The 16894-nt window shown below is 41.3% G+C and overlaps 1 protein-coding gene across 1 annotated transcript; it reads right to left on the bottom strand.

Moving 5' to 3' along the window:
• Window positions 1-13917: 13917 nt before the first annotated feature.
• Window positions 13918-15652, bottom strand: LOC138905805 (uncharacterized). The gene is made up of 2 exons (XM_070194321.1): window positions 15268-15652; window positions 13918-14216 (listed from the first exon to the last, which is right to left on the bottom strand). Exons 1-2 carry the CDS (start codon window positions 15650-15652, stop codon window positions 13918-13920), a joined length of 684 nt encoding a protein of 227 aa, XP_070050422.1.
• Window positions 15653-16894: the final 1242 nt, after the last annotated feature.

Raw genomic sequence — 16894 nt, 5'->3', positions numbered from 1 at the left:
CGTTGCTCCCGACAGCTGAAATGTAGTAAACGCAACTTCTCCACCTCCACAATACCCATAGTGCGGAGAATACGGTGATACTTCTCTAAAAAAAACATGCGCATCCTCGGTAGTTGTGCCACTAAAAGTAAGTGGACCATACTTCTTAAAACCTCTCAAGCCTCTTCTGCTCCTCCTCTGATGCCCCTGACCTGACCTCAGGCTGTACCGGCATAACACTCGGATCCTGACCAATGTGAGCCCGCTACTCTAGAGTACGGGCGCCGTCAGTCTGAGCTCCTCCCCCCAATCTGCGAAGTAGCTGGTGCAACTGGGATCAATTCTGCTTGAGCCAATGTACCAAGCATGCTCAGGAACTGCGCTAAAGTCTCCTGAAGTCAGGGGTAACAATAGGCGCCTCCGGTGCATGTCCCCCAACTGGGGCTAATAGTGGCTCCTCAACTGCTGCTCTGGCAGGTTCTCTAGCTGCGCCACGTGCCCCTCCTCGTCCTCTATATCGACCTCGGCCTCTCGCAGATCTAGTAGGGGGAATAAGTGTCTGCTCGGTTGATCCGATAGCGCGTGGCCTCACCATCTGTGAGAAAATAGAGATACAAAAGCTCAAACTTCGAAATCCACAAATCTGCACGATAGGAATGAAAGAAGTGGAACTTTCCTAATAGTTCTATAGACTCTCGAAGATAAGTACAGATATCTCCTTACCGATCCGCAAGACTTTACTAAACTTTCTCGTGACTCGTAGAACCTATGAACCTAGAGCTCAGATACCAACTTGTCACGACCTAAAATCCCACCTTAGGTGTCATGATGGAACCTAGTCTCTAAGACTAGGTAAGCCGATTGCTTACAATAATTAAGCCAATTTAACAATGATTTTTTATAAATATAGTTTAATATAAAAACCGAAATAAGTGTGAAATAAGCCTACGCGGCAATAATCACATCAACCTCCAAAGACTAGGTAATACAGAGCCACGAACTCTGAAAGAATACATAGAAAGATCTCAAAAATCGAAATACAATACTATTCGGATAACAAGCTGATAGTACAATAAAAAGGGAAAAGGACTTTAAGGGACTGCGACGACCAAGCACAAAAAATGTGCAGAAGTGCAGTATGAGTACACCACGGTCAGTACCCAGTAAGTATCAAGACTAACTTCGGTGGAGTAGTGACGAGGTACAAGTCAAGATACTTACTAGTCAAAATAACTTGTGCAGTATAGAAGTATAAAGCTAATAAAAAAAGCAGGAAGTATTAAATAGCAACAAGAATTGACATGTGATATAAGCTGTTAAGTAATAAGAACATCGTTAAAGTACTGGTGAAACAAGTAATGAAAACAAATGACAACCAATTAATCAAGCCGTTCTAAGACAAGTCTCACAACGAAATTACTCTGAGATACCCAATCTCATAATCACAAGTCCCAAATCATAAATCATACGCTCACGGAACCTCGTGCCCACATTTTCAATTAGCATAGCACGGACAACTCACGTGCCATATCTCAATCCTCCTCGCATGGTCACAGGCTCAATATCGTATTGGAAGCAGATAATACAAGAATACATGGGCATGATCAATAAATGTCAAGTTTCATAGTCCTGAACTGGTATAGGTGGCATGCTACAGTGTAAGCTTGTGTGAGCGTACTATCACAGTCCAAGTCAACAAGTAATATGAAAGACATCGAGCAGCTCATTGAAAGCAACACAACAAGTAATGTAAAGCGCATGATATACACAAGGAAGATCACACCATCACATGAAAATCATCAACATAATGCTTCCAAGCCATCACATATCATCTCTGATATATCCACCCTTGTCTCTCTGTATTGATAACATCACAATAGCCACTCTTATCGCTTCCCCCAGACATTTAACATAATAGCCACCCGTATCACTCTGATAGCCATCCGTATCACTCCGATAACCACCTGTATCACTCTGCACAAAATAATTCAACAGTGAGATCCCGCCTTATGCTCTGCATAATGACAATCAATCCACACAATAAATTCACATATGCTAACATCATAACCACACGACATATCAACTCGTACCACACGTGCCCATAGGCCACAACCTCTTAACAACAACAATACTAATGCCACCACAACACATAGCCCAAAGCTCAAACACGATGTGTACGAAATCTCAATAATAATAAAATGAACGGGGAAAGTAACTCAACAATGAACAACACCCCATTAAACAACAACTTCAACTAAAACAGATTAATGTCTTTCAATAACTTCAACTCCAATTAATTTCTTAAGAACAAACTCCATAATGAAGGAATTTTCATGAAATGGCAAACTTCGAATTCTAGTGTGTGAAACAAGCTAACAATGAAAGAGATGGCATGAACTAGAAACTAAATCTAAATGCATGAGAATAACCTGACAGTGAAAGGATATCATGTAAAAACAATAATAAAGGAGGTCACATTACAATAAAAGAGGTAACAACTTCAAATAAGCATATAAGAGTAAACTGAACAAGTAAAAGATATAACATGTGCTAACAACTCCAAATAAAGCGTGTGAAAGCAACCTTGACTAATAAAAGATATAACATGTGCCAACAACTTCAAATAAATACATGAAAGATGCCTAAGAGTCTAAACCGGTCAATATCCACATATAAGTCCGAGTACACACTCGTAACCTTGCGTACATGTCTTTCACATAGTTTAAATAATACAATAAATCCCAAATCCTAAGGGATAGTTCTCCCACACAAAGTTAGGCAAGATACTTACCTCAAAGAAGCTAAATCAATACTCTAATATGACCTACTCGTATGAAACAATCTCCAGACGGCATGAATTTTGGATAATAAAGCTTCAATCTTTAATGAAAACCAAAAAGTCAATCCAAAAAGTCAACCACGGGCCCACATCTCGAAACTCGATAAAACTCAAAAACTCCAAACACCAATTTTGATACGAGTCCAACCATACCAAAATTATCCAATTTCGATATCAAATCGACCTTCAAATTATCATTTTACATTTTAGAAAGTTTTTACAAAACCCCTCAATTTCTTCAATTCAAATCACTAATTAAATGATAAAAACAAAGATGGAATCATGAAATATAACAAAATCCGGGTCAAGAATACTTACCCCAATCCAAATGGTGAAAATTCTCTCCAAATTCGCCCAAATCTCAACTCTCTAACTCAAAAATGGTAAGATAACTAAAGCCCTCGAAATAGAGTACTTATAATTCTGCCCAGGGATTTACACATCGCGTACCACGCGATTGCGAAAAAGAAACTACTCTGCCCCACAAAAGAACTATGCGAATGCGATACCAGGGGTATGAACGCGGTGCACCTAAACCCCTAGCTTACGCGATCGCGAAAGGAACAACACGAATGTGAAGAACAAGAAAACTTGGCCTTCCAGCATGGTCGCCCACTAAGTGACCGCGGACTCACTAACGCGAACGCATTGAGTCAACAACCCACAGAACCGCGATCGCAGACCTTACTATGCGAACACGAAGAAGGAATAGTGGCATGTCACCAAACACTCTGCGCGATCGCAACTGACTCTTCGCGATTGCGAAGAAGGATATCAGACACCAGCAATCAATAGTCCAAAACCTGGAGAAATGACCCGTAGTAGCTATACCAATTCCTGGAATAGCAATCTGAACCCGATATCAATAAAATCAATTCCTGGTCAAACCTCTCAACCTTCTAAACCTTCAACTTTCACTAAAATGCATCAAATCAACCTACGGAGCTCCAACTCCAAATCCAGTCATACGCCTAAGTCCAAATTACCATACAAAACTATTGAAATAAAAAAAATACCATTCTGGAGTCGTCTGCACAAAAGTTAAACTTCGGTCAACCTTTGTCACTTAAGCTTCTAAAACAAGAATTATTCTTCCAAATCAATCTCGAATCATTCAAAAACCGAACCCGGCCACACACGCAAGTCATAATACACACTAAGAAGATACTTGAGACCTTAAGCTACCGAACGGGATGCTAATTATCAAAACGACTGGTCGGGTCGTTACACGTGTATTGTGACTTCTTTCTCACAGTAGTCATTTAACAAAATAATTTCTCCACCTCTATCAGATCTAACTCTTTTGATTTTCTTATCCAATTGATTTTCTACTTTAGATTTATAAATTAAATATCAAAAGCTTCATCTTTATTTCTCAATAAATAAACTTTTTTATATCTAGAAAGGCATCTATAAATGACACATAATATTTTTCCCTCCTCTAGTCATCGTTTGTTTCAAGTCTCCTAAGTTAGATGAATAAAGCTTAATAATTCAAATTCTCTAAGTACGGAAATACATGATTTCTTAGTTTGTTTAGCTTTTGCACAAACTTCACGCTTATCAATATTTAAAAAATTAAGACCTTCAGAATGCATCATCTTACTATAAGATAAACTAACATGTCCTAATCTAGCATGGCATAAATTAAAAGAGTCAATCAAGTAAGCAGAAAAACTAGCATTTTCATTCATAACATTGAGTATAAATAAGACATTGTGATAATAACCCTTGCCAATAAAATTATTATTCTTGGCCAACACGACCTTATCAGATTCAAAAGAAACCTTCACCCCCACTTTTCCTAACAATCCCACAGAAACCAAATTGGCTAGGATACTAGAAATATGCAACACATCATTCAATTTCAAAGTTTTGCCAGATGTGAGTTTGAGAAGAACTTTGTCTTTTCCAAGAATTGGAGTAGTTTACCAAGATATACAACTTCTTCTCCTTCCTCAACTTGGGTGTAAGTCACAAAGTCTTTTTTGTTAGCACATATGTGCCTAGTGGAACCATAATCTAACACCCAATCTTTCACATTAGCCACAAGGTTCACTTGGTAAACAACCGCAGCAATTATGTTATTTGCTTTGGCTTCAGTTAAATTTACTTTAGCCTTAGAGGGATTGTCATTCCCAGCCCTCTTCTGGCATTGAGCAGCATGATGGCCAGGTTTTCCACACACAAAGCAGTTGCCATTTTTCTTGACGGTTTGATTGTTGGTTTTGGGCTTATAACCATTTCTTTTGTTGTACCTAGTTTTTGATTTGTTCTGATGCTTGTTGTCCTCCACAAGGTTGGATCTTATAGCAATCTCCTTTCCTTTGTCAGCAACAACTTGCTTGCGGTTAGTATTTTCAATTATAGTATGCTTGACCAAGTCCTTTAGCGACAACTGCTTGTGTTTGTGCTTCAATTGTTGTTTGTAGTCACTCCAAGATTTGGGAAGTTTTTCTATAAGCATACCAACAACAAATTGTTCCGGCAAAGAGATATCTTCAGATTTGAGATCTTCAATCAGCTTGTGATATTCATTGATTTGTGCAGTTATGTCCTTGTCCTTCGTCATCTCCCACTTGTAGTAGTTTTCAATCACAAATTTTTGTTTGGTAGTGTCTTCAGCAGTGTACTTTGTTATCATTGAATCCCAAATTTCTTTTGCCTCCTTATAGGAAACGTAGACATCGAACAATTCGTTAGAAAGAGTAGAAATTATAGTATGTCTACATACCTTATTAGCATGAACCTATTGATCCATCTGAATGGAAGATTGTCACGACCCCAATTTCTCTCTGTAGGATATCGTGATGGCACCTAGTCTTTAAGACTAGGTAAGCCTAACATACATGCAGAATTTAACTAAGAAAAATGATAAAAGCTTCCAAATTACTCAACAACTATCATAAAAAGGACTCCACAACTCAATAGAACAAAACTCCCAAAATCCGGTGATACCAAGTCACCAGCTCTACAAGAGTATACTGAACATCCTTATACAACAGTATCTATAAAAAAAAAGGAGAATAAAATAGAACTAGATAGAGGGTGACTCTGAGGCTTGCGGACGCCGGCAGGTATACCTTGAAGTCTCCAAATTCGAGCTCGTTTCACTAGTGCCTAGGCTGGTAAGAGGTACCTGGATCTGCACAAAAAGATGTACATAACCGTAGAATGAGTACACCACAACGGTACCCAGTGAGTATTAAGCCTAACTTCGGTAGAGTAGTGACGAGGTCAGGTCAAGGTCCTACAAGAATAAATAAGAAAACTGAACATGTATATATGACAGTATGATAATGAAATACAATGAAAATAATACAATGAAGAAATATAACAAGATTAGCTACACTAAACTAAGGCAATTAAGATATAACGAAAGAAAACAAAGAATAAAATGCCAAGGAAACAATGCAAACAAAACACAGGTAATGTAATTGAAAGGTATCAACAAAAATCACTACCGAGGTACCTACCGCCTCGTATTCTCATTTCACAAATCAAATCACAATCTTTCCTTATATCACCACAGGAGCCTTGCATTTATTTAGTTTTGAAAATTTATTTTTCCGAAATAGCTACCCGCATTTTAGCCCACCTTATCAAACTGTGTGGCTTTAAGTAGTTCCACTACTAGCAATACACGTATCAAGCCCACCTTATCTCACCGCATGCATTTCAACCCCAATCATTATACCACCGCATGCATATCAATATCACATCATAACACAAATCGCACCTTAAGTGCCCAATATCACAACTTGCCAAAGAAGTCAACCATAATAGTATTTCTATAATAAATAGCCCACGACTCAACCACAATATAAACAAGAGTCTCAACAATAGCAACCAAAAGTGAATAACTCAACAAGAATGGTATTTCAACAAATTTATAACTTTTCCTCAATGTGAATCAGGGCCTTTATAACTTCAACACCAAAATCAACAATAAGTTATTCCAAGGAATAAAAACTTCAAGTAAAGGGACTCAACGATTAAATAATAAATAAGGAATTGAGACAACATAAACTTCCACTAAACATGTAAAGACAATTAGCAAATAAGAGATAAGACAAGTATTAACGATGTCAAGCAAAGCATGTGAAAATATCCTAATGATGATGAATATAACATGTTATGGCAACTCAATTAAAGGCATGGTAAGAATCTTCATAGCTAAAATCGGTCAATTACCACATTTAGCCCGTGTACACACTCGTCACCTTCGGTACACGGTTCCACATATCACAATTAACACAAAACAACATCAATCCTAAGGGGCAATTCCCCCACACAAAGTTACGCGAGACACTTACCTCAAAACATGCTAACTCAATCCACTAGTAAGCCTTTCCCGTGATTATCCTACTCCGGATGGCTCGAATCTAACCAAAACAACTTCATACCATAAATACAAACTATAGGAAGCTATTCCAAACTATAAAGTTGAAATCTTTCAAGCGAAACAAAAATTCAACTCGAAAATTCAACCCCGGGCCCGCATCTCGGAACTCGACCAAACATATAAAATCCGAACACACACTCGATAACGAGTCCAACCATACAAGAATTACTAAAATCCGACTCCAAATCACCTTTCAAATCCCCAAAATTTGGTCTAAGAAGTTTCGCAATTTTCCCCCAAATTTTCTAATTCAAATCACTAATTAAATGACACAAGTAACAATGAATTCATGTATAATAACCAAATCGAAGTTAGAATCACTTACCCTGATGATTTCCTTGAAAATTCCTCGAAGAATCGCCACAAATCGAGCTCTCTATGTCAAAAGATGAAAAATGAAATAAAACCTCGTCTCAAGCCTTTTCTGCCCAGCGATATCCGCTTCTGCGGTCAAACAGTCGCACCTGCGGAAAACTTCATCGCAGGTGCGGTTCCCACTAAGGCCATGAAATTTCACTTCTGCAGACAATAGCGTGCACCTGTGCACACACACCTACAAAGTGAGTCCGCTTCTGCAACCCCAGGCCATCCTGGCCATATCCGCATTTACGACCAATTTTCTCGCACCTGCAAGCTTGCAGATGAGCAAAACACCTCGCATCAGTGGTCACTGCCAGGCCTATAGCTCCTCACTTCTAGGATAACCCTCACGCACCTACATGTCCGCACCTGCGGCCAAACTGCCATGCCCCGACCTTGGGGAGTGTGACCGGCGCTCAACCGAGATACCCCTGTCGAGCAAGCCTGCACAATGTCGTCTACCCGACTCACCCAAGAATAAAGAGAAGATATATTTCATTAATTAGACAATAAGAAGGTTACTCGAACAACACCATTTAATTACCATTGGTTACTCCATTTATAAGTCTCAAAATACATTACACATTCATAGTTTGAAGTGGATCATGTGATACAAATACAACATTTTTAGTTTGACTTTCACAACACCAATATACAACCCACACCATATCTACGGAGCCTCTAACAGAAACCAAAGAGAGTGTTATGACAGTGTCGGCGATAACAGAAACCAAAGAGAGTGCTATGTATAAAGGACAAAAGATATAGGACCCCGAAATGAAGTGGGGCTCACCAAGTCAGCTGAGGAGAGGGTGTACTGCTATCATTGCTCAATGTCGCCCGCTGTGGAACCACCTGCATCCATTAATGATACAGCACCCCCGACAAAATGGACGTTAGTACATATGGAATAATACTAGTAGACGAGTAACAGTACAATGATAAAGAAACATGAAATCAATAAGGGCATCATCAATATTAAAGTACCAAGTTAGATGAAAGAATAAATTTCAAGCAAGTTCCAATATTTTAAGTTGTGAGATCTTTAGTACCGATACACCACAATGTTTTTAGCATGGAGTCCGATCTCAGCCCGATCGGCTAAGCCACCTCACTCGAGACGTCCATTCACAACACTACCATGTGCGCGGCATGGCGTCCGATCTCAGCCCGATCGGCTAAGCCGTCTCACCACAATGCTATGTGGGTTGACGCCACCTCACATTCCGCTAGCAATCTGTCATCCTATTTAAGGGGAATTAGATCAACGCATCAATCTCATCCAATATTCGGGGAAAACTCTCACCACCTCACATGGCGATTTTAACCCTCACTCACTCCTACACCGGCATGTGTAGTTTTGGGGTTAGGTCATTTCAACCTACCCTTCCTCGGTGACCAAACAATACTCCCTAGGCATTTATTATTTAAAGAATTTATAGCTCATTTCAATGTCTTTTACACTTCTCTTCATTTTATTGGCACTAGTGGCCCTTATTGTAATATCATTCTCGGCACGTTGGTCGTGTTTCATAGCTCATGCTCACTTCTTTTTCTTTCAAACACCATCAAGGATTATCAATAACAAGGGATTTCTATTCAAGACTTTAAGTACGTATGTGAGAAAATAAGGGTCTTAGGCACAATGAGATTTCTTACACAATTCGACATGATAGCTTTCATTAGAATCACATCTTAAAATCATAGCATGTTAACACACAGCCTATACTTAGATCATATTCTCGAAGGATAACACAATAAGATAAAAGCATTCGGAATAGTCAATTTTATAATGATCAACTCGGGGATTACAAGAACATCGTGGGATTTAATTCTAAGAGAGAAGTTCAACCAACATCCCTCACCTTGAGCTTCCTTAAATTACTACAAAGATTTGGAAATCTTAGCCACTTCGATCTATTTGGAAATATAATAAAATTGAACACAAATTAGGAAGGAGTTCATGGTTTCATCTCATTTGAGCATTTTATCAAATGCTAGGTGGGCATTATTATTTCAAGGTCCTCCTATGGTTGATTTCTTCTACCCAAAGTCTACCCAATTGCGCTTAACAGTTTTCCCACAAACCTTAATAGTACATGCATGCATAATGAACAACTCCCACATCCAATAATTGCTTTTCTCATTACTTATTTTTAGTTAAATCCCAAAATTGAGGGCTAGGGAGTAAACTCTTACCTCTAGGATGAAGACCTAGTGAGTTTTCCTTGTTAATTCTCCAAGCCTTGAGCAAGAATTGGCGAACAATTAGTTTAGGAACCCCCTCTCACTCTAGAGCACTTCCTCACTCTCAAAATATCATATTTTTACTTCTATATATCCTCTTTTAACGTCTATATATCAAAATAGGGTCAGGTTATAAAAACCAGAAAATGGATCTTTCGAACATAGCTCTGCGGTCGTAGAGTGGACCGCAAAATAGATATGCGGTCCGCAAAATGGGCTGTAGAAGTGATGTCAAGAACTGGGCTATTCGGGTCAGGTCTGCAGTCCGCAGACCAGTTCTGCGGTCGCATAATGTGCCGCAGAACTCCCCTCCAGAAATCTTCATGATGAATCTGTTATGGATTGTGCGGCCTGCGAAGGCATTATGCGGTCGCATATTGGACCAAAATGACCCTCCAAAACTGGCCATTTTTCTGTTGCACTCTACGGTCCGCAGAGTGATCATGCGGTCGCATAGTGGACCGCAGAAATGCCCTGCTCTGCCAAAAATTTTCTTCAACTCCCCAACGCATTATTCAACCCAAAAAGTCTGTACCGCTGCGAGCTTGCAAGCCGTGAAGAATCTCTACAATCATCAACATATAAGTCCACATTGGCATCACGAAACCCCGGGTTCTAGGTGAAATTTTACAGGGCCTTACATACTCCCCCGCTTAAGATCATTCGTCCTCAAATGAGGGTTAAAATCCGCCATTAGAAACCAATGTGACTCATCTGCTATTTCACACACCAGCAGTTCCAAAATTTTGACTAACTCCCTAAATTTTCAAAAATTTCAGGTAGAGTTTCCCCTGTAACTAGGCCTAACCACCTCTCAGAGAATCCCAGAAACCAATCCTAACAACATATACATAATCCAACGATGCAACATAACATGAAATTAACACCAACTGTGGCCCCATAGACAATATATTACCAGAAAGGAACACCCTTAGCATAAACTGTACAAGTGATACATAATAATAATTCATACGGGAAAACTTTATAGAAACGATTACATAGTTATTCAAACAAATGAGGGTACTTCTTCTTCATTTATTCCTCGGCCTCCCAGGTGGCCTCTTCAATCTGTTGGTTTCACCATAACACTTTCACGGAGGCAATCTCTTTGTTTCTCAACTTCTGAACTTGCCTATTAAGAATGGCAACTGGAATATCTTCATAAGTCAATTCCTCATTAACCTCAATAGTCTCAAGTCGAACAATGAGTGATGGATCTCCAACCACCTTCTTCAATATGGATATATGAAACACCGGGTGCACTAAAGACATCTCTAGAGGTAGTTCAAGCTTGTAAGCCACCTGACCAATCCTCTGAATAATTCTGTACGGTCTCACATACCTCGAACTCAATTTCCCTTTCTTACCAAATCGCATTATACCCTTCATGGGGGAAACCTTCAAGAACACCCAATCATCTTCTTTGAACTCCAAATCCCTACGACGAACATCCGAATAGGACTTCTGACAACTCTGAGCAATTTTCAACCGCTCCTTAATGATCTTAACCTTCTCCATAGCATGATGCACGAGGTCTGGTCCTATCAACTCTTCTTCCCAATCTCGAACCATCCGATGGGAGATCGACATCTCCTACCATATAAATCCTCAAATGTTTTCATCTGAATGCTAGCATGATAACTGTTGTTGTAGGTAAATTCTATGAGTTGCAATTGATCATCCCAGCTACCCTTGAATCCAATAACACAAGAGCGCAACATATCCTCAAGCGTCTGAATAGTCCTCTCTGCCTACCCATCAGTCTGCGGGTGAAATATTGTACTAAGATTCACCTAATTACCCAAACCTTGCTGAGATTTCTTCCAAAACTTAGCTGTGAATTGTACCCCTCGATCTGAGATAATAGAAACTGGAGTGCCGTGTAACCTGACTATTTCCTTGATATACAACTGAGCATATTGTTTCGCTATTTCGGTAGCCTTAACAGGTAAGAAGTGTGCTGATTTCATGAGTCGATCCACAATCACCCAAATTGAGTCAAACTTGCGCGGAGTGCGAGTAGTCCTACCACAAAGTCCATATTGATCATCTCCCATTTCCACATCAGAATTTCTATGTTCTGTACCAACCCACCGGGCCTTTGATGTTCAGCCTTTACTTGTTGACAATTGGGACATCTTGCCACAAAGACCGCTATATTCCTCTTCATATCACTCCACCAGTAGACTTCCTTAAGATCGTGGTACATATTTGTAGAGCCTGGATGCACGGATTACCTGGAATTGTGAGCCTCAATCATGATTCTTTCGCGGAGACCATCTACATTTGGAACACATAATCGCCCTTGGTACCTTAGTGTACTATCATCCATGCCAAGAGAAAAAGTTGTGGTCTTATGTTTATGAATCCCCTCCTTCAACTGTACTAACAATGGATCGTTGTATTGCTTCTCCTTGACTTCTACCACAAGTAACGATTCAGCTGTATTTTGCACAATCACCCCTCCTTCACTGGAGTTTGCAAGGAGAACTCCCAAGCTAGCCAACCGACAAACTTCCTTGGCCAACGGCCTTTGGTATGCCTCCAAGTGAGCCAAACTACCCATAGATGTCCGGCTAAGAGCATCCTCCACAACATTAGCCTTCCCCGAATGATATAGAATATCGATGTTGTAATCCTTGAGTAACTCAAGCCATCTTCTCTGCCTTAGATTCAATTCTCTCTGCTTGAAAATGTATTGAAGGCTCTTATGGTCTGTGAATATCCACATGGACCCCATACAAATAATGACGCCAAATCTTCAATGCAAATACCACCGCTGCAAGTTCTAAGTCATGTGTTGGATAGTTCTTTTTATAATTCTTGAATTGCCTAGAAGCATAAGCTATCACCTTGCCATGTTGCATTAATACACATCCTAGTCCGATCCTTGAAGCATCACAATATACCACAAACCCATATGTACCCTCTGGTAGGGTCAACACTGGTGCCGTAGTTAATCTTGATTTCAACTCTTGGAAGCTCCTTTCACAAACATCTGACCATTGAAACTTAATCGCCTTTTGCGTCAATTTAGTCAACGGAGAGGCAAAGGCATAAAACCCCTCCACAAATTTCCTGCAATACCCAGCTAAGCCCAAGAAATTGTGAAACTCTATTGGGGTTGTAGGTCTAGGCCAATTCTTCACCGCTACAATCTTCTGAGGATCAACATTAATTCCTTCTCCAGAGATAACATGACCCAAGAATGTGACAGATTCAAGCCAAAATTCATATTTCGAAAACTTCGTATACAACTTGTGCTGATACAGAGTCTGCAGAACTGCCCTGAGATGATCGGTATGGTCCTATCGACTTTGTGAATATACAAGAATATCGTCAATGAACACTATCACAAAGGAGTCGAGGAACGACTTGAAAACTCGGTTCATAAGATCCATGAAAGTTGTCGGGGCATTTGTTATCCCAAAAGACATTACCAGAAATTCAAAGTGCCCATACCGGGTTCTGAAAGCTGTTTTCGGAATATCCTGCTCCCTAATCTTCAATTGGTGATACTTGGATCTTAAGTCAATTTTGGAGAAGTACCTAGCACCCTGTAACTGGTCAAACAAGTCATATATCCTTGCCAGTGGGTACTTATTCTTGATTGTGACCCTGTTGAGCTGCCGATAGTTAATAAACATTCTCAGTGACCCATCTTTCTTTGTTACAAAGAGAACCAGCCCCAAGGCGACACACTCGGTCGGATGAAACCCTTCTCTAACAAATCCTTCAATTGTTCCTTTAGCTCCTTCAATTCTGCCGGTGCCATTTTGTAGGGTGAAATAGATATAGGCGGCATACCTAACATCACATCAATCCCAAAATTAATCTCTCTATCTGGTGGGATCCCAAGGAGCTCATCCGGAAAGACCTCCAGAAATCCATTCATAACAGGCACAGACTCAAGTGTAGGTGCCTCGGCATCGGTGTCCATAACCCAGACCAAATGGTAAATACACCCCTTGTTGATCATATTCGTGGCCTTAAGGTAAGAAATAAATCTACCCTTCGGCACCACATCATCCCCCTTCCATTCAATAACTGGCTCATTTGGAAATTCAAACCTAACGGTTCCTGTTCGTCAATCAAGCTTGGCAAAACATGAATAAAGCCAGTCCATCACCAATATTACATCAAAATCAACCATCCCCAACTCAATGCAATCGTCCATGGTGTCCCAACCATGCACCGTCACTACACAATCCCTATAAACCATCGCGACCACCATAGACTCACCAACCGGAGTAGATACAAAGAATGGCTCATGCAGTTGTTCCGGTTCTATCCCAAATTCCATAGCAACATAAGGAGTGACATATGACAAAGTGAAACCGGGATCAATAAGGGCATATACATTATAAGATTGGACAATTAATATACCTGTTACAACATCTGGAGAAGCCTATGAACTCTAGCGACCCCTCATAGCATAGAAACGGTTGGTTCCTCCCGAACTATGTGCTCCACCCCTAGCTGCACCATGCCATATGGGTGTTGGAGTGCCTCGAGCTGGAGGAGGTGCTGCGGATGTAGTATCTGCAGAACTGGATGGTTGTGCTGCTCCCCTGCCCATGCTCTAGTGGGACGAACGGCAATCCATTTGAATGTGACCCTCCATACCACACCCGTAGCATATGGTCTGGTCCATAAAGCAGGCCCCAAAGTGCATCTTCCTACACTTAGGGCATGGGGGGCTCTGTTGCTGCTGGAATCTCCCTCCAGGCCGACCCTGTTGGTAGGATCCCCTGTTGCCCTGGCTGGTCCTGAAACGGATCCACTGCTATTGACTGGGCCCTGATGGTTGTGTACTGACTGAAGACTGAGCAAAGGACTGGGAAGGCCCTAACGACCCTCCCGTAAATGCTGACCTGCCACCTCCACCCCCAAAAGTACCTCTAAGTTGCCCGCTGACGGGCCTTGTTGCTACCCTCTCGCTCCATTCTATTTTTCAGTTTGCGGGTCTCTGTGGCTTGAGAAAATGCCACCATCTTACTATAGTTCGTATCAAAATTCAAGGTAGTTGTAGCGGCCTCATTAATAACCAATGGGCTAAGGCCCTGCACAAACCGGCGCACTCTAGCCTCCATCGTGGGCAACATGTAGATGGCATACTTGAACAGGCGCGCGAACCTCATATGACACTCCCACACACTCATGCTACCTTATTTTAGACTCTCAAACTTGGCGGCATGGGCTGCCTTAGTATCGGCAGACAAGAAATGATCGATAAAGGCATCGGTAAACTCACTCTACCTCACTGGAGGGCTCCCCTACTCACAGGGCTCCTCCCACATCCCGAACCAAGAATAGGCCACCTCTTTTAGGCAGTAAGAGGACAACTCCACTCCCTTCATCTCAATAGCACGCATGACTCACAGAGTCTTGTGTATCTCATCAATAAAGTCCTGGGGGTCCTTTACGGGATTAGTACCTGTGAACACTGGAGGATCTAACTGAAAAAAACTGTTCACCCTGGAACTAGTAGAATCCCCTTGCTGGCTAGAAGAAGCAGGTGCAACATTTGATCTCTGGGCCTGTGAATCCACTATCGGAGCCAACATCTGTATGGCTCCCCTAAGGTCCCCATCAGAAACACCGGGACCAGAAGCTGGGGTTGGAGGTGGAATAGTTGCACCCTCAGTAGGAGTAGGGATTGGTGTAGTCTGAGTAGGAGTAGTAGAATCAGGCAGTGTAGTAGCTGGGGGAATATCCTCACCCCTCAGGCGCTCACCCACATCATTAGGTATAGAATCGACTGCCACTCCTGAGGTGGCATCAGCTCCTTGCCCAGTCCTTGCTTTCTTCTTAGGCGCCATGTACTGAAAATTAGAGCAATGCACGAGTTAAAGGAGGAACAGTCTTATAATCAGCTTTATCGCACGATCTAGAACATCAAAGAAGGGTATTATTCCTAAATGCCCAAGTAGCCTCCTAATTATAGGTGTAGTTGACAACACACCGATAAGAAGGACTCTACTAGACATGGCTCTGAAAAATCCTAGGACACTTTAAAACCTTATGCTCTGATACCAAGCTTGTCGTGCCCCGACCTCGGGGAGCGTGACCAGCACTCAACCGAGATACCCCAGTCGACCCAAGAATAAAGAGAAGATACAACAAGAAGGTCACGCGAACAACACCATTTCATTACCATTGGTTACTCCATTTATAAGTCTCAAAATACATTACGCATTCATAGTTTGAAGTGGAACATGTGATACTAATACAACATTTTTAGTTTGACTTTACCAACACCAATATACAACCCACACCATGTCTACGGAGCCTCTAACAGAAACCAAAGAGTGTTATGACAATGTCGGCGACAAGGCCCCTGCTATACCTCAAAATGCTATGTACAAAGGACATAAGATACGGGACCCAAAAATAAAGTGGGGTTCACCAAGTCAGCAGAGGAGAGGGTGTACTGCTATCACTGCTCAACGTCGCCAGCTATGGAACCACCTGCATCTATTAAAGATGCAGCGCCCCATCAAAATGGACGTTAGTACATGTGGAATAGTACTAGTATAAAAGCTAAACACCCCCTCAATAGAATGAGTAACAGTACAATGATAAAGAAACATGAAATCAATGAGGGCCTCATCAATATTAAAGTACCAAGTTAGGAGAAAGAATAAATTTCAAGCAAGTTTCAATATTTTAAGTTGGGAGATCTTTAGTACCGATACACCACCATGCTAAAAGCACAGAGTCCAACCTCAGTCCGATTGGCTAAGCCGCCTCACCCCGAGACGTCCACTCACAATACCACCATGTGCACGGCATGGCGGTCGATCTCAGCCCGATCAGCTAAGCTGTCTCACCACAATGCCCTGTGGTTCGACCTCACCTCACATTCCGCTAGTAATCATCTCATCCCATTTAAGGCGAATTATCTCAACGCATCAATCTCATCCCATATTCGGGGAAAACTCTTACAACCTCACACGGGGATTTTACCCCTCACTCACTCCTACATCGGCATGTGTAGTTTCGGGGTTAGGTCATTTCAACCTACCCATCCTCTGTGACTAAACAGTACTCCCAAGGCATTT

This window comes from Nicotiana tomentosiformis, chromosome 2 (genome assembly GCF_000390325.3).
Source record: "Nicotiana tomentosiformis chromosome 2, ASM39032v3, whole genome shotgun sequence".
Taxonomy (NCBI): domain Eukaryota; kingdom Viridiplantae; phylum Streptophyta; class Magnoliopsida; order Solanales; family Solanaceae; genus Nicotiana; species Nicotiana tomentosiformis.
The sequence above is the reverse complement of the archived record's forward strand: the minus strand, read 5'-3'. Positions and strand labels throughout refer to the sequence as shown.

Coding starts and splice junctions, on each gene's coding strand:
- LOC138905805 (XM_070194321.1), bottom strand. CDS start 15,652: ATGGCGCCTAAGAAGAAAGCAAGGACTGGGCAAGGAGCTGATGCCACC. Junction 14,217..15,267: donor AGATCCTCCAGTGTTCACAG/GTACTAATCCCG, acceptor ATGTTGTAACAG/GTATATTAATTGTCCAATCT.